Source organism: Bombus huntii, chromosome 16, assembly GCF_024542735.1.
Source record: "Bombus huntii isolate Logan2020A chromosome 16, iyBomHunt1.1, whole genome shotgun sequence".
Lineage (NCBI taxonomy): Eukaryota > Metazoa > Arthropoda > Insecta > Hymenoptera > Apidae > Bombus > Bombus huntii.
The window spans coordinates 4,779,057-4,804,514 of NC_066253.1; the positions used below are offsets into that span (position 1 = coordinate 4,779,057).

The window sequence follows — 25,458 nt, forward strand, 5'->3', positions numbered from 1 at the left end:
GTTACCCCTGGCCAACGCGTAAATTCTACTTTGGCCAACAACCAAAGTGAGTCTGTCAAACGTACCTATGAATCCTCCGATATAAAAAAAAACGAACAATTTTCTTGCAGAAGAATAGATGATATAACAATTCCAAATAATTATCAAAGTCCTATTAAGTCAGGATTGCCAATCGAATATCAAACAGAAGATCGTATATCGGGTATTGTTCAGCAACGTATAGGCTATCAAAGCGATAGATAAGGCCGGTTCTCAACGATAAATATGCGAAGATGCTTATCGTTTCCACGTAACACCGGTACATGCCTCGAATAATCACGGTGAGTGAACTTTAGGAGGCGGTTACGAGACTTGCCAAAAAATTCAATCGCCTGGTGCCAATTGGCCAGCGATTCCTCGTTCTTTCATGTTCCTGAATGTTGGGCTAGTGGATGGTCAGTACCAGGGAGAATATTTTTCACGTTGTTTCCACAGGTTTCACAGAAATTCCTCTATCACTCTGTGAAGTTCTCGGCCTAGATATCTCATACTTATTGAGCATCTTGAAAGAAACTCGAGGTATCTATAATATTCCGAGAAATTAGAACAAGTGGCTTATAAACTTCTTAACATATCTTCTACAACTTACAACTTGCGACCACATCGATCGGTTAGTTCAAACTGGAAATTTCTATGATTCTTTAGAATCTTGAAAGAAACTTGCGGTATATCTACGATATACTCGGAAATTAGGATGAACGACTTATAAATCCTTTGAGGGATTCTCTAGAACTCGACCTAGCTAGCTAGCTCTGCCATTCGCTCAAACTTCGTTCTAAATCCACAGACGTTCGATTCGGTCTGAAAAGTCACTGGTCCCAGTCATCGTATCGCTTTAGTAGTGCTCGATACGATTAATCGTAAAGGAAATTAAAGATCAACTGTACTTGCCTCGGATGCGTGCACGAGGGCGGCGTTGGCGACGAGCAGCAGCAAGAGGCAGCTCCTCAGCGAGCTAGAATCCCTCATGATGGGATGTGGACCTGTTAGCCCCGTAGTTGAGCAGCGTGTCCACCGGTGTTCTTCTCTATGTACACTGGGTTCGTCGAGGGAACCTCTCGTCAACGCATGACGAGGAAGAAATCGCGCGACCGGTCCCCTTCTTCCAAGGACACTTCGATCTGGACCTTCACGGAGCCGACTGTGAGGACCACACTGCGAGGACCGGCTACTACGGGCAAACTTGGACGTACAAACTGGTCTGAAGCGACAACGCGGGACACGCAAGACCGTACAACAGCGTACCGGTGTTCGGTAGCGTCTGAAAGGCCGAGCGCGCCGGCAAGATAAAACTTTTTCAAAAGCCCGGTGCTTTTCCCTCACCCCGCCGACTCGCCGACAGATTCAGCTGCGTTCCCTTGCGCTCCGCCGTTCTGTCTCTCACCCGCTGACTTCCTCTTTCTCTGCTCTCTCCGTCCACGGGGCTTCCCTCTCCTCTCTGGCCATCCACCTCTTCCTCCTCGCTCGCAACCACCAATTCGCGCCGTAGCTCTGTCCTTTGCTAGTCGTCTGCCTTCCACTAGCGCGATATTCCCCCACCATTGGACCACAGCTTCCCCTCCTCTGCTGTTGTCTCCGGCGCGTCTTTCTCCGTCGTGCTCCCCACTCCACGCCGTCTTTCTCTGGCTGCCCCCACTCCGCGATATTTTGCGAGAGTCTAACGTCTTTGTCGCTCGCCGAAGGTAGCGGTGCATCTTTTTCTCGCAGCGGATTCTTTCTCTACACGGAGAGGAGTAAGTTGTTCCTGCCACGGACACGATCGTTCCGTACTTACGCACGAGGCGACTAGGATCCAAAAGTGGACGTACGCGATTTTTTAACAGAAGAACTATCGCATCGATCGAGATCACTGGCTTTACGATTTCATTTGAAAACTTCTATCTCGTGTTACATGTTTTTCCACGACGATGTAATGATCTTTTTATTTATTCAAAATCAAAATAATTTTGCATCGTGGCTGCTTGTAGCAATAGCAGCCGCAATGACCGGTAGTCGTCAAAGTGTAAAATGCTCCTACGATCTGTTTACCGAATCCGAATTAACCAGTTCCCTCGGTGTGTACATCTTGTCAGGCGTTTTTTAAATTTTCATCGGGTATCGTTCGATACGGCGGCGTCGATTATCAGGAAAACTGTGGACCCACCATGACGCTAACGCTGGAATTATCACAGCGGTCGAGATGACTGGTTTTACAATTTTATAAACGTACTAACCTTCGTTTAGAGATCATAATCTTGGATGGATTAATAATATCAAAAATATACCGTTTAACGTGGAATTCCTTTTGTAGGAAAGTAACAGGTCAATAAATATGCAAATATTCTATTATTACGTATTTTTTAAAGACCAGTCGATCAGTTTTGCTAGAAACTTAGCTTCGTTTTAACTGTCGATAGTTGTACTGTTAATGAGTCCAGGATCAAATTGCAGATCATAAGCGCGCCGATACCTGCCCAACTACGTCCGTTATGTTAATCGTCGATGACTCGGTTATGTCAGATAATTAATTTTGGCAACGATCGGAGAAAGTGACGCGAGAAGTCAGATCGTCGTTCATCTTTGGTCTTGAACTATTGTTAAGCGACGGCGGAGAAAGTTACTGGTGTCGTGCAGCGCAGTTAACTAATTGGCAAGTTGTTGCTACCATAGCCGGATATCGCTCCATTTGTTACGTTTCTTGTGGAATAAACGATGCAGGTTCCTTTAAAAACTATCGTAGAATATTCTTACGTAAAGCTGCACCAGGATCGCGAACAAGGGAACAACGTATCAAACCTTTGGAAACATCCTACGAGAGAGATCCGTGCCATTTGCGGACCAAACTAATAAATTCACTCGTCTCCTTCTTCTTTTTTCAGGGGGATATTTTTAACGCAAAAATAATCGATTTTAAAGTATTTCGTCGTTTTACGGTTCACCGATCCGTTCAGTTTTTTCTCTAATCCCGCAAGCCAGTCGAGGCTGTCCGCTTGAAAATTCACGAGACAGCGAATCGAACGGCCATCAGCAGCGACGAGTCATACCGGTAGGAAAAAGAAGATATAAAAAAAAAAAGAAGAAGAAAAAAAAAGGAGAGGAGAACCGCGTGCTTTCGCCGACGCGTATTCCCTCCTTGTCTCGCTTGACACGACCTCTTCGTCCAACTGGAGGATCTGTTGCGCTCAGCAACAGATGCGAGGGTGATCTTTTTTAAACGGGTCAACCTCGCCTCACGCGTATCCGCCCGCGTTTTCACCAACGAGATGCATCCTGGACCAGCATAGACGGTGTAATTATAACAGCCTGTCTGTTAATCATAGCAAAGGAAAAAAAGAAAAAGAATGAAAGAACAGTCGCGCTAATTCATGTCGAACCGCGAGCAACAGATTATTCGCGAGGATCGAACTGCCCGTCTATTTACCCTCCAAGATCGTTATGTGATATATAGATACCGTTTTACCTGCGATCGAAATTAGACCACGTTTTTGGAATATATTTTGTATCGTTTCAAGAAACAAGCGTGTCACAGGTTGCTCGATAGAATTTTGTTTGTATTGTACCTTTGACCAGTTAGCTGTTTTCGACGAGAATACACGTCATGCGTAAAAGGTAGCTAGAATTTGATGTTTAAATTGCAATTTAGTAATTGCGGTAAATTGCAGTAATGAAATTAGAAGATAGAAACAGTGATTTTTATGTTATAGGAACTGTAGATACCCTGTGTCTGACGATTATACTCGTCGTCGGTTACTTTTTTCGGCACGTTACAGGCACACGCTTCTCAAAGCTTTCTTATATTAACAAATATTGAGAAATCGGCTGATACAAGAATTCACATAAAGTTGGAAGAACAAATATCGATGAATGTAGAATTTTAAAATAAATTTCGAAACCGATCATTTGATCCGGTCTCTGATAGGCTCAGTGTTAAGACAATCTGGCAAATGTACCTAATTAACAGAGAATCTACGAGAAAGCTCGTGTCGATGAAGAAACATCTTTTTTAGCCAATCTGCTAATAAGAATCTGTGTCACGATATACGAGTTACGAATGCAATAAAAGAAATCAAACCTTCGCACACATTTACAACGACTAAATAATAAATAAACCTCTGAAGGACGGGCAAACACATAGATGTAAGTCATATTTTGATCAACGATCAATACGTATGCTAATTTCAACATTGGTGTCTGTTGCTTACGATCTCACTTCTAGGAAAACTCTACATCTTCTTGTGTCTCTATTATTGGGTTGGCAACTAAGTGGTTGCAGATTTTGTCATTAGGTGGTAATGACGAAATCCGCAATCACTTAGTTGCCAACCTAATACACTCATACACGCGTTTGCTCTCTCTATTTCGAGATATAAAAGCTCAACACTAATGTTACAAGCCAATTTCATTTCTTCGCCTATCTTCTAGCAAAGATTCTAATAAAACCGAACACCTGTTCTTACATAGTGTTTTAACACGTTCGTCGCCACGTCACCCATATCTATGTGACGGGTGTACTTCCATGGGGGGCCCGTCACCAAAGTATAGGTGACGCTCATCTTGTTATATCTTGTTATATAGGATATACAACATAAAAATATTAAAAACACGTTATACCATACTTTTAATTAATTTATATTCTGGATAATATATTACATTATTCTATATCGCATGGTATTTCTTAAAACATTCCAAACACATTTAGGCTCATCCTTAGGCACCTCGAACAATAGTTGTAGACTTCGTCATCACTACTCTCCTCACTTTCAAATATATTTTCACGCTGTTTACTGAACATTTTGAGGATGAAAAAATCACAAGTATGCTTCTCGACTAAACGAAAGATCTGAGATATTTGCCATGAGATCCCTCGGAATACTTTAGCTGGAAAGCTTATCGCTTTCTCCATTTCAGAACTAAATAATCTTTTCATTACAATGAATCGAAGGCGATAAACAACGAATGTCGCTCTATTTACGTTCCCCCCGCAGGAAACTTGGCCGAATCACACTGGGCGACGAACGTGTTTTAAAGCGCCTTAAAGCTCGTAGCCAAATCTGCCTTAGACGCGGCGGATCGTTCAAAGCGTGCAAGTCCGAGTGGAACTCAAGCAGCAATAGATATGCCATTAGCAATTATTTGTTTAGTCTGCGCGTTAAAATAAGCAACGTACATATTATCGTGAAATAGTAGAACTGCGTTCTATATTTTCCGTTCTCCGTACTTCTCATTGTATATGTGGATACATAAATAATGATAAGTTTGAAGAATTTCCGCGCTACGAATTGTGGCCAAAATTCTCGCAGCTTGTGCGAAATAATATAATTGTGCGAGAGGCAAATACATCCGAAAGTCTTCTTAGCATCGACATGTTCGTGAAAATCAGTGACATGGAACATCGTACATCAGTGACAAATATCGAACATGCAAATTTCACCATTAACAATTAAAACCATCGACGAAGAATAATACAAAAATAAATTTTTCTATTTTTTCGATAAAATATATGCGCCAGGAATTCTGTGTATTATATCAAAAAAAGAAAAGGAAAAAAATAGGAGGATAAAGAATCATTTAGATTTCTGTAAAATCCTAAGCGAGGAAATTATTCGAAACTACTGTTACATTGTGAAAAGGGAAAACGCCGACCTGCGCTACAAGTAAAACCACAAAGATTAGTCAAAGGACATTGTCCTAATTATATTCCACCAACCGAAAAGAAAGAGGCTCCCAGCCGACTCTGCGTTGTCTGTGGCGATACAAAAGAGACGGTACAGAAGAATGCAGACATAAAGAAACAAGATGTTATTGGGAAAACTATAGCGTCTGGCTATGTGCTGCCCCGTGCTTTATATTATATCGTACAGAACATATTACCGGCTATTAATTGCTTACGCTAATAAAGAATCCTATTTTCCGTGTCCATGAGCACAACTATCGTTCCTTCGCACCCTACGCCCCGATTTTCACTTTACTATGTTCGAAACGTAGGACATTAATCAGCAGCGATAGATATCATAATTCTAACGAAGAAAACAAATCTAATGAAGAAACAAACCTGATCACTTTTGCCGCGTTAGGACGAAAAAGACACGAGCGTTAAAAGGTAGAATATTATACCTGTCTCCAGTTTACACCTTTTTGCCCGTACGATTAACTTTCCCTTTACCCGATTAACCGATAAATGAAAATAAATAAAATTGAAATTAAATGAATAAATTCTAAATGAAATGTGAAATCAAATTTAGAAACCGGAGGTTTGATTTCGCTGCGCCCTGTGTACCTTCGCGTCTTTCAATTTCCCATAAATGCATCGAAATCCTCAGTTTCTAGCGTTGGATTTGGCTCGTATATAGGTTGGCGAATTATTCCAAAAAACGTGATGCATGTCAATTAGAGGAGTACCGAGTGACAAGGGGAGGAAAGTGAAGTACTCTTGTTGACGAAAGCGCATACGCGTGGACAAGATCGGAGGAAGATATTCGCCACGAATATAAAGCAAGTTAGCCGGTACGAAGGGAAAAATGTTGAAATAAATTTCCTGAATACAAAGAAAGCTCGGCGATTTATAGTCTGACAGCTGAATTCTTCGATCGCGTGTACCCTTCGGTAGTTTTTAGACGCCGGCTCCACTCCTTTTATTTGATCGGAAGACCAGCTATTTCCAGTCTTTTAGATACAAGCCTCTACCCGACTTTCTTTTTCTCCCTCTTCTTTTTAAACAGCCATGCCTGTAATGAATTACCACCGCGTCATGTCCATATTAAGTTACGTTCACTTTACAAACTTACGATAAATTACGTTTACGTTATACGACTATGATAAGTGTCAGGCTTACAACTTGTACTTAACATCTGTGAGAGAATAAGTGCGGTAACATTAACAGTGAGTTAATTTACACCCACTATTATTTGTTCTTCGTTCTGGTTTTCCTCATCCTCTTACTGAATCACACTTTAGATAAGTCACTATTAAATCATACTTCAGATAAGTAACTATTAGATCATACTTGATTCAATTGAGATCGAAACGCATACAAGTCATTCGATCATTAAAAATAACGCTTGAGTGTTTAGTAAGTATTTCTTAGAAATTATGAAATTATGAAATGTCCATTGACATTCCCTTTCAATTATGTATGAATCCTGAAATGCACCAACAACCGTTGGATTTTCGCTATTTTTCCGATGTACAAAGTAAATAGACTTGTACAATACAATGTATAAGTGTAAAAAATAAATTAACACACGATACGATAGAAAATTAATAACGAAGATAGAGTCGATGCAATTTTCTCGTGATAATCATCGTGTATCATAATATACAATAATAGACTGAGTGAAACGTACTAGCAGTTGGCAATAAGATCTAGGCCGAAATGTGTGACTGTCAGAGTATTAAATGATTGCATGGAAGAATTTGTTATCCGAAGGAACGGAATAACGTAGAATGTAGAACGAAGCAGTTTGGAATATATTTTGTGAAACAGTAGCGAGGAGATAGAAAAATCGGATTAAAGAGTTAAGTAAATTAACGGGATCTACGAACTTGTCATTTCGATCATCTTTGTAAATCAGTGACGGCAAATTAAGAATTATGAGAATTTTGCTGTCGATAAAACAGTTGAAAGGCCATGTAAAGAGGCGCCCTCCTTACTTAAAATACCACTTAAAATTTGTTTCGAAAAAGTATTTTCTGTGATTCTATGGTTGTGTCACCGCAAAATCATAAAGATACAAAGATATCGTGCTGGAAAAGCGATTTAGGAATAAAAAGAGAACGTTGCATAAATATCCCTTCTGTCCTTGCTTAGTAACGCATGCACATTCGTAAATATGTAGTGTAACACCGATTAACGAGCGGCATCGGCATGCATGCGTTATTAGACAAGAATAGAAGAAAGTTCTATGCAGCGTTCTCTTTCTATTCTCGTATCATTGCTTCAGCTCGCTCCCACGCCCTATCTTTATATCGCGATGGTAACATATGACTGGCGCACTCTATCGTCATATCGCTACATCTGCTACAGACGAATTACTGTAATAACGATCGTTCAAAAATACAAAGGTTCTGTTGTACCACCTACAATTTGGAATTATTACTGAAATTAGATCGATTCCTAGCTATGTATGTAATTACATTCCCATAAAAACATAATAGCGATTGCAGCCAATTAGCTCATATTACGTATTTTGTAATTTCAAATGCTATTCTTGTATATGAGTGGAACATTTTTCTATTTCGCAACGCTAATTTACTAAATCCGTAATCATAAAATAAAATCTTCTCAAAATAAACCGCGAAGAGTGTTTTATTACATTTGCAATTATATTTAATTTAATTTTGACAAAAAAAAGAGATAGAAAGAAATGCAAAATTCGCGAAAGCACACACCATGCATGTGTTCATTAGTCACGCAACGCTAATAAACACTAATCTGTGCACTCATATTTCAACATACGTAACTCTAATACCGAGATATCCAAGTGCAGCCACGTTCGAAGCTGCTGATGCACGACCACCTCTGTGCAACTGTCTTAGCTGCTTCAGGTGATCCAGAAACGGGGATAGGCTTCCACAATTCCAGTGGAACATTTTGGGCATTTTATAGACGCAACGCTACTTACAAGAACGCGATCATTCGTCAACGCAACGCTAATCGAAAAAATTATGAAAGCAATCCCGATGAAATACATCGCAACGCTAATTCTTAAAGCGGATTTAATGTAAGTTACTATTACTAGATTGAATAAAAGCTACTTCAATTATAATCGATAATCAGAAACCGTGGTACTACGAAATTAATCCAAAATTAACATCGCTTTAATTTAACTTTAAGTAAAACGAAACGCGAGAAACTCTAATTTTACGCTTTAATAAGTTCTAGCAATTCACGATCGAAAATACTGAAAACAATCGCGACATTTTACAATTCGTAACACTAAAGCAAACGCGATCATTTTTTCATCGCAACATAATGCAAATACCGCGACTAGCCCAAATGAGGATGGGCCGACATATACGTCGGCAACAAACAAATTACAACTAATACTACTACAAATACTAAAGACGAGCACAGTGACAAAATAGTAACAAGAATGACTTTCCATGCTCTGTATCTGGATGACCCAGAGGATGGGCAGCCATTAGTAGTTGCCCTCTTGAGTGGCAGTTTGCCGGGCCTCTTCGGCTCATAGCCTCTTCTTTCTTCGGGCGCGATGCCCGCTGAAACTTACATCTAGGCTCGAGACTTTCTAAATCGCAAACCAAAAAATAACTTATAAAGGTGAAATAAAAATATAAATCGCGGAAGCTGGCCCAAATGCATATGGATGAACAACGATCAGAGCGATCGCTGTCCGTTCGCATGTGCGTGCTCGAGCAATACATAAACGCTCGTTTCGAAACCTACTCGCGACCACGATCGCGAAAATCGAAAAATCGATCAACTATGCCAGAGACGTGGCATTCTGCCCCGTGCCAGGCTTCGCCATCCATTTTTCAAATTACCTTTCCTGAAATAGATTGGACACGCGAGAATGAGCCTACCCGACCAGAGAAAGACCACACCAACGCACTCACTCCACGATTCTCACACATACCACTCGGGCGCAAGAACCTACACTAGAGAGGACGTCCCGGGACACCTCCGACACCCGAGTTTGACACACAACTTGCACACTCTAATGTACGTACCATTTTGCTGAAATCGACTGACGAAAGTTAGCGACCATTACTAACAACACGATAAAAGTAAGTCCTGTGACTTGTTGATTGTAATTCGTATAAATATCCATAATTCAAAGAAACGATAGACAGTTATTATCATTATCATCTTTAAATTTATAATGAACGGAATAATAGCTAAAACGACGCAATTCCACAGCCTAACCACACGCACAATGTGGAAAGTACGTCGTTCACGATACACTAACGCATCGTCAATCGCTTAGAAATTGTTATAAATTTGTCAATGGTCATCGTACCCGTTGCCTTTCTCTCACCCACGTAGCACCTGGGCACGTGAGTGAGGTCCTGGCAACGAATACGGAAGGGGTTAAACCTGAAAATCCTAACTAAAAATGATATTTATGCATCTATTTTGTATTTAACGGGCTAATCGTTCTTCATTTTGCAATTTCAAATTTTATTTATTATAATTATTATCACTGTATACTCTACTTTATTAATTTAATGAATTACCAGAATTCTAATATCGAATGTGTTCATAAAAAGCAATATAACATAATTATTCGCTCAAATAATTGACTCTAAACTCTAACAAATTATTGAAACTTTAATATTGAAAGAAAGAATAGACGGATTAAGAAATTTATTTAATAATTGAATCAAGATAAGATACTAATGCCAACAACCTCAGGCGATCCCTTCGTCGAAGCACAATTTGAAAAGTATGAAAGCAGTACAGAAAACTTGTTGCTTCGATTCCGAGATCTGCCTGTCGCGAAATTTCTTCTTGCGCATAAAATTCAAGACATTTTTGTACGGAAGGACTAAGCTTCGATATCTTTCTATTTTTTAAATTAATACTCAAATACAAATATAAAAGCCAAACAATTAATAAAAATAATTTCCATTTTTAATGCAACGAAGTCGGAGGATATCCGACTTCTCCACGAAATATTCAGTTGTCATTCCGACACTTATCTCATTTATTCAAATATTCACATCTCATTTATATACGTATATTTGTATGGTTATTTGGCTTCTGCAAATATACATTTTTAGTATATTCTGATTTTAGAAGTAATTATAGTGAATCATTATATTAATACTATTAATATAAAAACAAATAATATAATACAAAAACGCGATGTGCAAGAAGACCTATCCTCAACTAATAAATAACACACAGAAAAAAGAAATGTTACTACTCACGAGTATAATAAATACCCGCGGTCACTGTGCTCGCAAAAAATTCTACGTAATACAACCAATCACTCGTGCCGATTCGAACCTTTCGTCCTACGCCATGATTGAGTGACCGGAGGAACAAAAATACATGCGACTCACCACAGATGCGAAGAACCTGTCATCGATGCTGATCGTCATAGTCCAGAAAGTCATTATCAATGACGTCATCAAACAGGAACCATCGAAACCCATGGCACAAGTGCAGGTTACAAACAATCTGTAATAAAATATTCAATATCACAATTTGTTCTTACGTTGTTTGTCCATATAAAATAAAGATAAAAATTGGTATTCTAATAATTGAAAAGTTGCACTTCATTCGATAATAATTGAAGCAAAACGTATGCACAAATATTTAACTACATAATTGGAATATAGTATTCAAAGCTTTCATACACTTAATAAGTTATTTCTACACTGCTGTATAGCAATTGTGTAGCAAAGATTAGTATTGGTCCAATAAAAAACGAAAATAAACATGTGCATACGTCTGCCTTTGTTATAATAACTCAATCATTACCAAATCTGCATAAGAAGTCAAGAAATTGATTATTAATCATCTGCAGCGTCGTTTTTGTATCGATTTAAATTATCGATTATGAATCTCCCATAGCCTCAGTGCTGTAAACTGCTAGTCTTTCATCAGCGAATAATATATACAAAGGAAAACCAACAATTTCAAGTAAATGTACAAAAAACCAATAACTTATAATATTTGAACAAATTATAGCAAAATAAATCAATAATAGAATTCAAATTACGCTTCAGAGGCAAGTAATATAAAGTATCGATGACTCTAATCGTCAAATATACAATCAACGATAAAAGTACAAAGAAATTTCGGAAAGCTACTTAATTTTACTAAAAATGATAATTGATAAGTGAATAAATAAAAACGTACTATTCTGATGATGCTGTTAGAAGCGTAAAAATGATGATAAAATCGAAATTAAGATACTAATAATGACGATGTGACGCGACGTACACTGGCTCCACGAATTTCAATACTAATCCTGAATTACCAATCGTGGAGACTTTAATATAGCCTCCGCCAATAGGAGCGCTCGGTTTGAGTTCGCAATATTTTCTGCCAATAGGAACGGACTTCCTTCCATATGAGCGCGCGATAATTCAATCTAATCAAATGGTCAAATTAATTAAATTGTTAAATAAACAACATATTTAAGGTAATGTTCATTGCCAATTGCGAATAAAATTATGCTCTTAACGGAAAATTTTCGTGTCTTATAACTATCTATTATTAAATAAAATATGGTATAGTAAAGTAGGCTATAGTAAAAGTAACACTACGATATATTATTTAAATATTCATACTGTTATTAATATATATATATTATTAATAAATAATTAAAACATACAATAATTAAAAGAAAAAAGTGAGAAAGATTATTCTACCATGTTTTATGAATGTATTTATTTAATAGAATAGTTATTATTATTAAAAATTTTTAATAATTAATCATTTAGAATAGTCGTCAAGAATTAAGAGCAAAATTATGATAAAAAAAGGAAATGCACATATATAATACTAGAGAAGAAATAAGAGTGTTTACACCCGTAGTTCTAGTTGTTTCATAGTACAGGTGTTGTATCCTGAAGGCGTCAAACGCTAGCATATACAAGAATCTATAAAATTAGAGATCTGCCCTGTTTGGTTGTACGCTGACATATACAAGAATCTATGTATTTAAATTTTAAGTTAGAGCATTGACTAAGAATACGATAGTTGTATATTCGGCTGTGGTTCCTTTATGTCAGAGTACTATTCCGAGAACAACCAGAACTGCTCATAAGCGTAAGCATTTTCATTTTCTCTCTGGTAATACATGTTCAGTTTATTTTCTGCAGCTAAAATATTTTGTTACTGATAAGTGTTAAAGTTATTTCCTACAACAAAATTTTTTTATTACTGACACTTGTTAAAGACATTTCCTGCATAATAATGATAATAACATAGTTCCAAATGCTTCCGTAATGTTTTTATGGCAAATTTTATGCTTCATAACGCATGTACATTGATTCCAAGCATAATTTCACGAAAGAATGGTTTGAATTGAAATTTCCAATATCATGTATTAATTTATTTGTTTCAAATACTTAGTATTGGTATAAGCAGATAAGTGAAAGCACGAAAATGGATGAAGTTGCAAAGCTCGAACACCTGTCTTTGGTTTCGAAAATATGCACGGAATTGGAAAATCATTTAGGGCTAAATGACAAAGATTTGGGTATGGAATATAATTTTATTTATATTAATAAAAACACAGATTTTGTTACTCTAATACAAACATATCCTATGTTCTCTTAATTCTCATAAAGTCTCTCATTGTTTACATTTTGTTGTTGACTAGATTATATATAAACTATATTTAATTATTAATTATATTACATTATTATAATTATAAATTATATTCTCTCTCCTACAGCTGAATTCATAATCCATTTGGCAGAGAAAAATGATACATTTGATAAATTTAAAAAAGTTCTCATTGAAAATGGTGCTGAATTTTCTGTAAGTAATTTATGAAGCTTATCCTTTTATCCCTTTGTTCCTTTATCTAGCTGCATTGTAACGTTCAATTATTCATTTAGGAATCTTTTATGGCCAATTTGCTAAGAATAATACAACATATGAAGCCAACTAAATTGGAGGAGAAATCATTGAAACCTCCGACAAAGCAAGATGAACTAGCTCAAAAATTCCCTGCCCTAGCACTGCCAAACGAGGAACCAAAAATTGTGGATGAAAAAGAACTCAAAGACGATGATATAGTCAGCAGTGCTATGGCAAGTTTGGAGGAACTAGCACCATCAAAAAAATCTAACAAAGAAGATAGCAAGAAAGAGAACCAATCAATCGATAATAATGATAAGAAGAACAAACACACAAGAAGAAGTAGATCAAGAGATAGAAGAAGACACAGATCACGTTCATCAGGTCGCAGAGACAGAAGGCATAGGTCTAGATCCCGTTCAAGGTCACGAGATCGTTCAAGATCCAGAGATAGAAGACGTCACAGGTCCAGAGATCGTAAAAGATCTAGATCACGAGACAGAAAATTTCATAGGGACAAATATTCCAATAAACTTGATCGATCTAGATCGCGATCTGTAGAAGAACTTTCCATGGATCCAGAAGTAGGCAAGATCTATTCAGGCAAAGTAGCTAATATCGTACCTTTTGGTTGTTTTGTTCAATTGGAGGGTTTGAAACGAAGGTGGGAAGGGCTTGTTCATATCTCACAATTAAGAAGAGAAGGAAGAGTCGCCAGTGCTAGCGATGTAGTATCTAGGGGTCAGAAGGTGCTCGTGAAAGTCCTCAATATTGGTGGACAAAAGGTATACAAACTTATAAAATGAAGTAAATATATTTTTAAATAGATTTAGGGCTTTACTAATTGAGTTTTAATAGGTTTCTTTAAGTATGAAGGATGTTGATCAGGAAACCGGCAGGGATCTAAATCCTGTTGTGGCTGTTACCAAAACTGAAGAAGATGAGAAACATTTGAGAAATCCAGATAGGCCTACTTCCTTGTTAGAACTCCAGGGTAATTGGGACGAAGACGAAACTTATTCTAGAAAACGTGTGCAGAGATTGTCTTCTCCAGAAAAGTGGGAAATTAAACAAATGCTTGCCGCATCTTGTATCGATAGGTATTACTAAAATTAATTAAATAATTAAATTTCTTGATGTAGTAACTTCATTGTTTGAACTTTACCTTTTTCTATAGGAGTGAATTGCCAGAATTCGATACCGAAACGGGAATCCTCCCACGAGAAGATGATGAAGAGGAAGACGTTGAAATAGAGTTAGTGGAAGAAGAGCCACCATTTTTACATGGCCACGGAAGAGCTCTTGGAGACTTAAGTCCTGTTCGTATAGTAAAAAATCCTGATGGTTCTTTAGCGCAAGCTGCAATGATGCAGAGTGCTTTAGCAAAGGAAAGGAGGGAACAAAAAATGTTGCAAAGAGAACAGGAAATGGATTCTGTTCCAACAGGTCTGAACAAAAATTGGATTGACCCTCTACCAGAAGGTAATTTTTTTATTTCTACGTACACTTAAAAACTTTTTAATATAAAATACTTTAACAATACAGTTTTATAAATTGTATAGCTGAAAGTAGAACATTAGCTGCGAACATGCGTGGAATCGGCCTTCAAACACAAGATTTGCCCGAGTGGAAGAAACACGTGATAGGAGGAAAAAAGTCTTCCTTTGGAAAGAAAACAAATTTAACTCTTCTTGAACAGCGTCAGAGCTTACCAATATATAAACTCAGAGATGATTTAGTTAAAGCTGTGACGGATAATCAAATTTTAATCGTAATTGGAGAAACAGGGTCAGGAAAGACCACGCAAATTACACAGTATTTAGCAGAAGCAGGGTTCACAGCCCGTGGAAAGATCGGCTGTACTCAACCTAGAAGAGTGGCTGCCATGTCAGTTGCCAAAAGAGTGGCGGAAGAATTCGGTTGTCGTTTAGGACAAGAAGTTGGCTACACGATTCGTTTTGAAGACTGTACTGGTCCAGAAACCAACATAAAGTAAGTAATACGTTCTTCAGTTGCATAGATACAAATATTCAATATTAATGTTCAATTTTGTAGGTATATGACTGATGGTATGTTGCTAAGAGAATGTCTCATGGATTTGGATTTGAAGACATACTCTGTAATTATGTTGGATGAGGCACATGAACGTACCATTCACACGGACGTTCTTTTTGGATTACTGAAACAAGCTGTAGGGAGGAGGCCAGATTTAAAGCTAATCGTTACAAGTGCAACTTTGGATGCTGTCAAATTTTCACAATACTTTTTTGAAGCACCGATCTTCACTATTCCTGGTAGAACATTCGAAGTTGAAGTAAGTGATTCAAATCTATGTTTAAAAGTTTTTATAACTGAAAGTATTAATTGAAATTATTTTAAACAGGTCATGTACACCAAAGAACCAGAAACAGACTATCTGGATGCCGCACTGATAACAGTAATGCAGATACATTTGAGAGAACCTCCAGGAGACATACTTCTATTCCTAACTGGTCAAGAAGAAATCGACACAGCTTGTGAAATTTTATACGAACGTATGAAATCTTTAGGTCCTGATGTTCCAGAGTTAATCATTTTGCCCGTGTATTCGGCGCTTCCTTCGGAGATGCAGACGAGAATATTTGAACCAGCTCCACCTGGTTCCAGAAAAGTGGTAATAGCCACCAATATAGCGGAAACTAGTTTGACTATCGATGGAATTTATTACGTGGTTGATCCAGGATTTGTGAAACAGAAGGTCTATAATTCTAAAACTGGAATGGATAGTCTTATAGTAACACCAATAAGTCAAGCAGCTGCGAAACAAAGAGCAGGGAGGGCTGGCAGAACTGGTCCAGGAAAATGTTATAGACTTTATACTGAAAGGGCTTATAGGTATTTGGCTTAAAATTTACAAATACTTTGAAATACTCTGTATTTGAAAATATGCAACAAATAAACTATTTAATTATAATTCTTTCTAGGGACGAAATGCTTCCGACGCCGGTTCCAGAAATCCAACGTACTAATTTAGCAACCACGGTATTACAATTAAAGACTATGGGCATCAATGATCTATTACACTTTGATTTTATGGATGCTCCACCTGTCGAATCGCTGATTATGGCTTTGGAATCTCTACACAGCTTAAGTGCATTAGATAACGAAGGTTTGTTAACCAGATTAGGAAGAAGGATGGCAGAGTTTCCTCTAGAACCTAATTTATCTAAAATGCTTATTATGAGCGTACATCTTCAATGCTCTGATGAGATATTGACCATCGTCAGCATGTTATCTGTTCAGAACGTCTTCTACAGGTAAGAAATGTTATCGGACGAGAATCGCGAAAGAACGTTTAATTTTTGTAATTTTTCTAGACCAAAAGATAAGCAAGCTTTAGCAGATCAAAAGAAAGCAAAATTCAACCAACCGGAGGGCGATCATTTAACTCTGTTGGCAGTTTATAACTCCTGGAGAAATAATAAATTTAGTAATGCATGGTGTTATGAAAATTTTGTGCAAATTAGAACTTTAAAACGCGCTCAGGATGTTCGGAAACAACTATTAGGTATAATGGACAGGTAATTGTCAGTTTATTTGTAAATACAATTTTTTAATATCTAATAAGATAAACTAATTATTTATTTGGTTTATCAGACACAAATTGGACGTAGTATCTGCGGGTAAAAACACTGTAAGAATTCAGAAAGCTGTTTGTTCTGGTTTCTTCAGAAACGCTGCAAAGAAAGATCCTCAAGAAGGATATAGAACCTTGGTAGATAGCCAAGTTGTCTACATTCATCCAAGTAGCGCGTTATTTAACAGACAACCGGAATGGGTAAGTCAATGAAGGTTAGAAACGTAATTATAAAAGATACATATGACCAATTTTTTCTTTCATTTTCTATAGGTAATTTATCATGAATTGGTCCAAACTACAAAAGAATACATGAGGGAAGTGACAACTATAGATCCAAAATGGTTAGTAGAGTTTGCGCCAGCATTTTTCAAATTTAGCGATCCGACCAAACTTAGCAAGTTTAAGAAGAACCAAAGATTGGAACCACTTTATAATAAGTACGAAGAACCGAACGCTTGGCGAATATCAAGGGTTCGAAGAAGACGTAATTAAAATGTTTATTATACAATCTGTAAATAGTATTTTGTACAGTCATTATTTAAAAACTAACCAATAAATAGCTCGGATATACTAGTTGTTTTCTTCACTTCACTTCTTTGCGTATGATACAAAATTAAATATTAGTTACACAAAATGTTGCTTTCCATTTAGACAATTATAAAATATGTTCGACGTTGAAATTATAATAGTAGTTCTCTATGCTTATATGTATTTATAATTTCTTAAGTAAAGTAAATTACGCAGAATAATTCGTGGGCAATTATCTCGTCCATTGCAAATTTATAGCCTTTTAAATATTTACACTCATAATGCAAGAACAGGGCCCACTGTTTTACTTTATAGTATAACTCCTGGGTTAGATCTCGAAAAATATTTAAGACGGAATTTGTTTGTACTAGTTTTAACAAGTACAATACAAGTAACTTAGTTTTCAGAGTCTAATATCGACTATATTAATATAGTTCATCTATATATGTAAGTTATATTAATGGTAAATTAAAATGTGTTATACACTTTGGCATGATTACTTTTTACAATTTGTTTTCAAAGCTAAAACGATACGGCGTATCAGTCTCAGAGAACAGGAAAGTATTTAATTATCATATCTCTTGTCAGTCTTTTCCTCTGAATTAGTTATTAAATTTATTAAATAAATACATTCTCCACAAACATTTAATAATAAAATGATGTAGGAGTAATTGTTCTTTTTCGTGTATAAAGTTTCTTTTTTTTCTTAATTATTCTTAATGCGTCATCCTTGTATAAGAGTACTTTTAAGAAATCTTTAATTCACTTTGTAAAGCTTGTACAACAGCTGTGAAATATGTATCATCTTAAGATCGAAAATTATGTTTTTCTTTCATTTTTCTTTTTTGGACTTGATTGGCATTGGACTATACTTTTTGTCGAAGGAACATCTTGTACATGGCAGGCTATTGAGTATGTTGTTTCTTTTTGACTAATTCCACCAATTGTCTATACCTTGCTTGGCATTCATCCTTTGGAACGCAATATCGATTATATTAAACATACGTTTGAAAAATTCGTTGTAATATATCTATATACGATACCTTGCTCTTTCCTTCAACGCATTTTGCGATTTTCTCCCATCTATCTATTGATGTGCCTTTAGGATATTTTATAAGAGCCGCTTCTAGAGCTCTTTGTTGTTCTTGACTCCATTCGCTAACGCTTTCTACATTCTCGGCACGAGTCTTTATCTTTTTTGAACGTTCTTCTATAACAGTCTCCTCTGTAGACGAACCGGGTTTTAATCCTTCGTCTTTTATCTAGCAAGTACCAAAAAATTATTCATCAAGAAGTTAGAATTAGAATCTATAAAAAACAGATTAGAAAATAACCTTTTTCGCCATATGTGTAACTTCGGTAACTGTACGGTTCATCGCGTCTGCAATTTTATCCCACCTCTCTGATGTACCACTGGGATACTTCTTCACGAGTTTTATTAATTCTAGTATGTCATCATCAGTCCATAATCCTCCAGAAACAGCAGGTTTCTGATAAACGTGATTCGTTTGATCTTTCTTAAACACCTCTTTAACGCCATTACCGCTTCTTTCTTGCGGAGTGAAACCAGTTCTGCGTCTCCTCGTACGAGATGTGAATTCTGGTTCTGGTTGTTCGTTTTCTTGCATTCTGAAACAGGTCGTATAAATAAATTCTAAGCATACCTAATGGAAGGAAAATGTTTGGTGGCAAATAATACGTTTCATTTGAATATCATAGCTTTACTCACAATGCTTCTTCTTCTTTTTGCTTTTTCCTACGTTTTCTTTCTTCCAGTATAGTATTCATTACACGCACGATATCAGGTATGGACAACGTAAAAGCTATTATCCATCTTGGAAATTGAAACGGGAGAGTGTTCCAAATAGTTGGTGTAGGAATTTTCTCCAAAATGTCTGCCAAATCCGGCACATCCATCTTCCCTTTCTTATTCTTTTTTTGCATTTTCTGAAGTTTACTGCCCAAAACTTGTTCCTGCAACATACATTATGATAAATAGGCAAAGCAATTTAACTTCCATTAGTTTTGAGTAGTTTTTCTTACATACATATGTATATCTTTTCTCGAAATATGCGGCCCACGCAACTACATATTGTCCGATGGTAATCAGTAAAAATAAAATTATTCCTAATTCTACAAGTCCCATTTTCCGCACATGGCGGTAATAATACACGGCTGATCGCCAGTTTGGCAATCCATTAACTAGAACATTGTCGTATCGCTGACGTTTCGCAGGATCTTTCAGAATATCATAAACAGCGACTAACTGGAAATGAGAGGAGGGTGGTGAAAAAATACTAAATTTATTTCCCTTCAGACACTGAAAATTCTAATCAGGCATCATTTTTTATATAAAGTATCTAAGTACAAATCAGGTATCATAAAAATATAATTATTTATAGCAAATGTGATGGGAAAGTTGTAAAAACTGTAGATGAAGTTGACATTGCCTCAAAAAGTAAATTGAATTTTTCTAACTTTAAGTGATCACAATTTTGAAATTAATGCAAGAAGTACAAAAATTCAAATAGTATTTTGTAGAAGGAAGTCAATATTTATATAGTATGAAAAAACATATTGCTTAAATTGCTAATTAATTGTAATAAAATACAACTATTTAAGATAACGTATTATGATCAAAATATTCCATAAAATATGGTTCTAATTATATTATAACTTCTAAAATAAGTTGGAATATATTTATTGTGTATCAGAACATACTGTTAACTTCATCTATATTTTCTAACTTTCACACCATATTTGCCATGAATGATTGTATTTTTATGATACTTATAGGACTCATAGGATGATGAATTAGAATTTTAGGTACCCAAAGGAGTAGAAATTAGGCATTTTTTGTCCTTTATCATTCGAAATGTTTATTTCAGAATTAAGACGATCTGTTACTTACTTTCCTAAACTGCTGTTCTGCATCTTCTGCAGGATTTTTATCCGGATGCAACTGCAGTGACAATCGTCTGAAAGCTTTTTTAATTTCCGAAGCATTTGCGACCTGAAAAATTAATTCATCAACTATTTGTTTTTCATTTAGAAAATTAATTATGTAAATAAGGACAATAAAAAACGAGATAAACCTGGGGGACACCAAGCACTTCGTAGAAATTTTGATTGACCTCCTCGACAACATCAAATACTTCCAATTCGTCATTGTCCCAAGCATTTGTGACACCATATACATCGAAAAAGTATAAAATTCGAAAGATCAGTAATAATGACACTCTCATTTTTTTTATTCGCTAAGTATGTACATTCATATCCGTTGAAAAGTTCCTCCTTTTTTATTCTAGCGCATTAGTCACTGAAACACTATGCTATAATCATTATTTCACTCGAATTAAATCGATCTTCCGCTAACCAAAGTATGAAATATGTTAAAATGCTAAGTGCCACATCGCAAATTCAAGTGAGGTTAGATTATGGAAACGTAGGCCGTGTGTATTAAACGCGTCGACGACTGACGATATATAGGAAAAAATAGAATTTGAACTTGTGTTAGTGTATCTGTTGCACTTAACCAAAGGCTTATTTTCAATTCGCGATTTTATGATCGTCAATCTACTTTATCAATCGAGGTTACCTATAAAAGATTTTTAGTTTTTTAAATCATTTCTGATTCTGTATCCAAAATTTTACATTGAAACAAAATTATAGAACCTTTTGAAACATCATCTTCAATTTCACAACTCAAACTGTCTATTAATACTCAAATTCATTCATCTAAAAATGTGCTATATAACATGTGAGAGAATAATTAAAGATTAAATTCAACAAACTGATTGTATGAAAAGGATTATTTTAAGTAATTTTGTTCCATGTGTTAATGCAAGTAATCCGTTTAATCTTGATTACCTGGAACAATATGTGCAACAAAGTTGCTTAAGATAAGCAAGATTACGGTTTATAAGTTACCTATATAATATATGTATATAGAAATGTCCATGCTGATATAAAAGATGAAGTCAAATTTATTGAACTGGTTGTATGAAAAGGATTAGTTTAGACAAGTTTCTTCTGCATATTAAACCAAATAATTCATTTAATCTTGCGTACCTAGAACAATATGTACAACAAATTTGCTTAAGATAAGCAAGATTACGATTTGTAAGAGACTGTATTGCCGATAGGAATACTAACGTTAGCGCTATAATATACAGATGACTCCACCAATTTCGGTGATTCGAGGCGCGGCGCACAGTGTGCTTTTGCATTCGCATGCATCACCATCCAGGCTATTCGATCGAAAAATGTGTCTTCCGCTATATTTAAGTGCGACTGCACGCACTGTTTTTACAAGCTTTCGCCTATAGGAGGTAGAAGGTTTGACCGTGAAGTCGCGTGAGCTTAATTTGCAACGATAACTTGGAAAATTCCATGGAACCGTGAATCAACTGAACGGAAACCGCACCGAGTTAATTCCCTGGCCGCAGATGGTCATCGTGGCTCACTCTTCCGATTTCCATTGATTGTATTTATAGTGTCCTCCAGTTTATTTTTGCATGCGGCTCCTTTGAGAAAAAGATGCGCCTATCCGCTGGCTGACAGCGTTTCTCGCGTCGTAAGTCCCTTTAACCATAGGATTTTTAACATTTAGGAGAAGTCGTAGTTGTACAGAGAGAAAAAAGAAATCGAAAGAAAAAGAGAGAGAGAGAAAGAGAGGGAGAAAGAGAGAGAGAGAGAAAAAAAAAGACGATTGACGACTACAGTAAGGTCTTATTTGCATGTATTCGGACTGACGTTATGTGTGGGTGTGCAAGTCTATTTAATATATATTGTTGAACGTACGAACTCGATTGCCAGACTCTTTATTTCGTTTCTGTTCTAGATTCGTGATCCTGTGTCTCATTCGTTGTTGTCGTCTTCGTCGTCGTCGTCGTCGTCGTCACTGACTTAACGACGAACGCGATTTTTTTATGGGGGAATCATTTGACGCGTTATAGCACAATAAAAGTGATCCGAACAAATACATTATTAGATCCCACTATGGAGATGTTATTCTTAGCGTGAAAACGTTGTAACGTTAGAACGACGGAAGACCGTTTTTACCTGTGCTAGATTCTTTTTACAATTCTATTTTGAACCTTCACATGTCGCCGGGTATTGTTAACCTATAATTCGTTGAAAAAGTACGAAGTTTCTCCTTTTGCAGCCTCTAGTTTCAAAATTTTCTAATTTTTGAATATCGATATTCAGTAATTTTTCCTTTTGAGTCGTTTAAAATATTCAGAGTGATAACCGTTCCATTATCTATTCGTCGTCATTGTCTACATATAAAGCATTTTTGTTGCATAATGAGTAATTATTAGCAGTCTGTAACACCACTAAATTATTCTTTGCAACAGTTAAGGCATTATCAGAATGAGTTGTTATTACGAATGAATATCCTTGCAATGTTTGAACGTTAACGCTTCATTTATGTCTGGTTGCATTGCAAACATCATTCTCCCATCTGTACAGTATATTCAATTGGTCATAATGCGTCTATTAATCATGCTTTAAATCATGCTCACATATTTCTAGCTCTAGCATATTGTCCCTTTGTCCTTTAGTGTGGTGGTTTGTCTTCTTGTACGGTGAAGGACGTGGATCTGCCTAGCAAAAGTCTGCCTGATATTCAAGCAAAATACATATATTAAAGCATTGAATACTGAAATGGAGTCTGCTATAGCTGGACGTAGGCGGACAACCGCACGACATTCAGCAGAGGATCAGGCTCTCGATCAGATAGCCAAGGAGGTATGGCTTGATTATTTTATAATAATGTAACAGAGTGGAGTTTATGAAAAAGATGATATTAAGAACTTTATAATTGTTATATTATTTCAAAACTGTATTCGTTGCCTTAACAGGAAATAAAATAAGATAGTATTGTTGCTATAAGTGTGCTTGACCTTCGGTACTTAAATGTGTGCATGTTTGTAGTAGGTGGGGTTTATATCTTCCTTGATAAGTTTATCTGTAAACAAGAATGTGTAGAGACAATTACTAAATAAGTGAGATATTATATATAGTACATGTCACAAGTATTATTCTAATTAATATTTTATCTTTTAATTGTGACTAAATTAAAGTAAGTATTTGTTGATCTAAATTGATATCAGGATCTCGCATGTTATTTTTAATATCATGTGTCTAATACAGTGTTTCTATATCATGTGTCAATGTGTTAATAATAAATTGAATGTGAAACTATGTTTTTGGTAACAGGATGGATTTACCGTACATACTTTCAGGCAGAAGCTAGATTAGCTGCTAGAAGACAGGCAAGAGCGGAAGCTAGAGAAATACGAATGCGGGAGTTAGAAAGACAACAGAAAGAGGCAGAGGAAAATGCAGATAGGGTGTACGACATGTGTTCAGGTATCTATCCAAAAAAATTAATTCTACATAGAATGTTAGAAACGAAATAAAACACATTATTTTCGCAATTTTTCAGCTGATGTGAATAGAACAATGAGAGTAACACCTGATTCTGTGAGGTCGTCGCGCCTCCTCACGAATTCTAACAATTTCCAATCCAGTCGAAGATCTTCCGAAGATTCACTGGAAGATGCTGGCCTAAGCAGAGACCTCAGGGTACTAATATTTTTATCTTGCAATTCATATTAGGATAAAAAACACCATGTGTTCGTTTATTTAAATATGTACAAGCCTTCCTCCGAATTTTTCCTTTGTAGTTAGAATTGAAAGAATTTGAAGAAAAATTTAGAAAGGCGATGATAGCCAATGCTCAGTTAGACAATGAAAAATCTTCGTATGCTTATCAAGTCGATCTATTGAAAGACAAATTGGAGGAACTAGAGGAGACAGTTGCACAACTTCGTAGGGAACTTAGAGAAAAGAATCGCGAATCTGAGCAGTTAAAAAGACTCAGTCAAACATTGAAAGACGAGTTAGATGTATGCCATGCACAATTAATAGAAAGAGATGCGCTTATACAAGTAAGTAAGCGATAATCTCAAATAAATATGTCGTACTTTTTATTTTAATTCTGTAATTAAAAACTAAAATTATTTTAGGAAAACGGTTTAGTTATTGTCGACGATGAAGGAAGTGAAAACGAAGATAATGAAATTGAGAACGGTCCACGTCCAAGACGAAGAGTACTAGTCAGTACAGAAGCAGCAGAATTATTGCAAAACGCTGGAAAGGGTTCACTAGGTATGCGCAATTATAAAAGATAAAGAATATTTTTGAAATAAAAAGATATATGAGAGAATGTTTTATCATAAATCATAGATGTCCGGCTGAGAAAATTTGCTTCTGAAAAAAAAGAATTGCAAGATGAGATACGACATCTTAGATTGGAACTAGAGGAGACAAGAAATCGTATTAGGTCCGAAAGATCGCCTGGTTCAGTATTAGGTTTGTATACCTACTATAAAGTACACCGTACTTATATTATAGCATATTATAAAATTTCCTTTTATATTGTTTAGTGTATCTATAATTATATTTCATTAATTGTTTCTTCTAGGTTGCTTATCAGACTCCGAAGATGTGCAACGTGAAGCAAACAAGCTTTTGGCTGATTACAAGTTCAAGCTTCAAAAAGCTGAACAAGATATGTCTACTTTGCAAGCTACTGTAGCCAGGCTAGAAAGTCAAGTAATACGTTATAAGTCAGCAGCAGAGGCATCTGAAAAAGCGGAGGATGAACTGAAAGTAGAAAAGAGAAAGTTACAAAGAGAAGTAAGCGAAAACTCTCTGCGAATTTTAATCCTTTGTAATTTGAACATTCTCGCCAGATAAATCGGAAAAAATCTGTTTC

General features: G+C 36.2%; 4 protein-coding genes across 29 annotated transcripts in view; 2 read left to right on the forward strand and 2 right to left on the reverse strand.

Annotated features, from left to right (window-relative positions):
* Positions 1-11,948, reverse strand: part of LOC126874402 (basement membrane-specific heparan sulfate proteoglycan core protein-like) — a 196,933-nt gene extending 184,985 nt beyond the window's left edge. For 18 of the 20 annotated variants that reach the window (XM_050636404.1, XM_050636399.1, XM_050636406.1 and 15 more), the window contains exon 1: positions 11,047-11,154. In XM_050636404.1, coding sequence (XP_050492361.1) covers positions 11,047-11,139 — 93 coding nt within the window. In that variant the 5' untranslated portion in view covers positions 11,140-11,154. Of the gene's footprint in view, positions 1-930; positions 1,426-11,046; positions 11,165-11,848 lie in introns of those variants that run through there. The other 2 variants (XM_050636385.1, XM_050636388.1) reach the window with 2 other exon arrangements.
* The window catches only part of LOC126874414 (leucine-rich repeat flightless-interacting protein 2), a 69,466-nt gene that overhangs the window by 42,718 nt on the left and 1,290 nt on the right, over positions 1-25,458 (forward strand). The window contains exons 1-9 of one of the 6 annotated variants that reach the window (XM_050636443.1): positions 21,863-22,245; positions 22,513-22,784; positions 23,237-23,423; positions 23,921-24,047; positions 24,124-24,263; positions 24,365-24,628; positions 24,707-24,848; positions 24,927-25,052; positions 25,165-25,379. In XM_050636443.1, the coding sequence (XP_050492400.1) occupies positions 23,340-23,423; positions 23,921-24,047; positions 24,124-24,263; positions 24,365-24,628; positions 24,707-24,848; positions 24,927-25,052; positions 25,165-25,379 (1,098 nt within the window). In that variant the 5' untranslated portion in view covers positions 21,863-22,245; positions 22,513-22,784; positions 23,237-23,339. Of the gene's footprint in view, positions 1-21,862; positions 22,246-22,512; positions 22,814-23,221; positions 23,424-23,894; positions 24,048-24,123; positions 24,264-24,364; positions 24,629-24,706; positions 24,849-24,926; positions 25,053-25,164; positions 25,380-25,458 lie in introns of those variants that run through there. The other 5 variants (XM_050636442.1, XM_050636440.1, XM_050636444.1 and 2 more) reach the window with 5 other exon arrangements.
* On the forward strand, positions 12,564-17,714 carry LOC126874404 (ATP-dependent RNA helicase DHX8). 2 transcript variants are annotated; one of them, XM_050636421.1, is made up of 13 exons: positions 12,564-12,763; positions 13,070-13,196; positions 13,395-13,480; positions 13,561-14,307; positions 14,381-14,622; positions 14,700-15,004; positions 15,085-15,514; positions 15,578-15,836; positions 15,906-16,396; positions 16,486-16,818; positions 16,879-17,082; positions 17,159-17,339; positions 17,412-17,714. In XM_050636421.1, exons 2-13 carry the CDS (start codon positions 13,103-13,105, stop codon positions 17,631-17,633), a joined length of 3,594 nt encoding a protein of 1,197 aa, XP_050492378.1. In that variant the 5' UTR covers positions 12,564-12,763; positions 13,070-13,102; the 3' UTR covers positions 17,634-17,714. The 2 variants fall into 2 exon arrangements, with proteins under 2 accessions (XP_050492378.1, XP_050492377.1); XM_050636420.1 differs by lacking the exon at positions 12,564-12,763 and having other exon boundaries at positions 12,838-13,196.
* LOC126874413 (dnaJ homolog subfamily C member 1-like) lies at positions 17,621-21,168 on the reverse strand. The gene is made up of 7 exons (XM_050636439.1): positions 20,765-21,168; positions 20,581-20,682; positions 19,717-19,935; positions 19,399-19,643; positions 19,004-19,298; positions 18,713-18,931; positions 17,621-18,640 (listed from the first exon to the last, which is right to left on the reverse strand). Exons 1-7 carry the CDS (start codon positions 20,912-20,914, stop codon positions 18,575-18,577), a joined length of 1,296 nt encoding a protein of 431 aa, XP_050492396.1. The 5' UTR covers positions 20,915-21,168; the 3' UTR covers positions 17,621-18,574.

Coding starts and splice junctions, on each gene's coding strand:
- LOC126874404 (XM_050636421.1), top strand. CDS start 13,103: ATGGATGAAGTTGCAAAGCTCGAACACCTGTCTTTGGTTTCGAAAATA. Junction 13,197..13,394: donor GCTAAATGACAAAGATTTGG/GTATGGAATATA, acceptor TCTCTCCTACAG/CTGAATTCATAATCCATTTG. Junction 14,623..14,699: donor GCCGCATCTTGTATCGATAG/GTATTACTAAAA, acceptor CTTTTTCTATAG/GAGTGAATTGCCAGAATTCG.
- LOC126874413 (XM_050636439.1), bottom strand. CDS start 20,914: ATGAGAGTGTCATTATTACTGATCTTTCGAATTTTATACTTTTTCGAT. Junction 18,932..19,003: donor TTACACATATGGCGAAAAAG/GTTATTTTCTAA, acceptor GGTACTTGCTAG/ATAAAAGACGAAGGATTAAA. Junction 18,641..18,712: donor GCGTTGAAGGAAAGAGCAAG/GTATCGTATATA, acceptor TGCGTTCCAAAG/GATGAATGCCAAGCAAGGTA.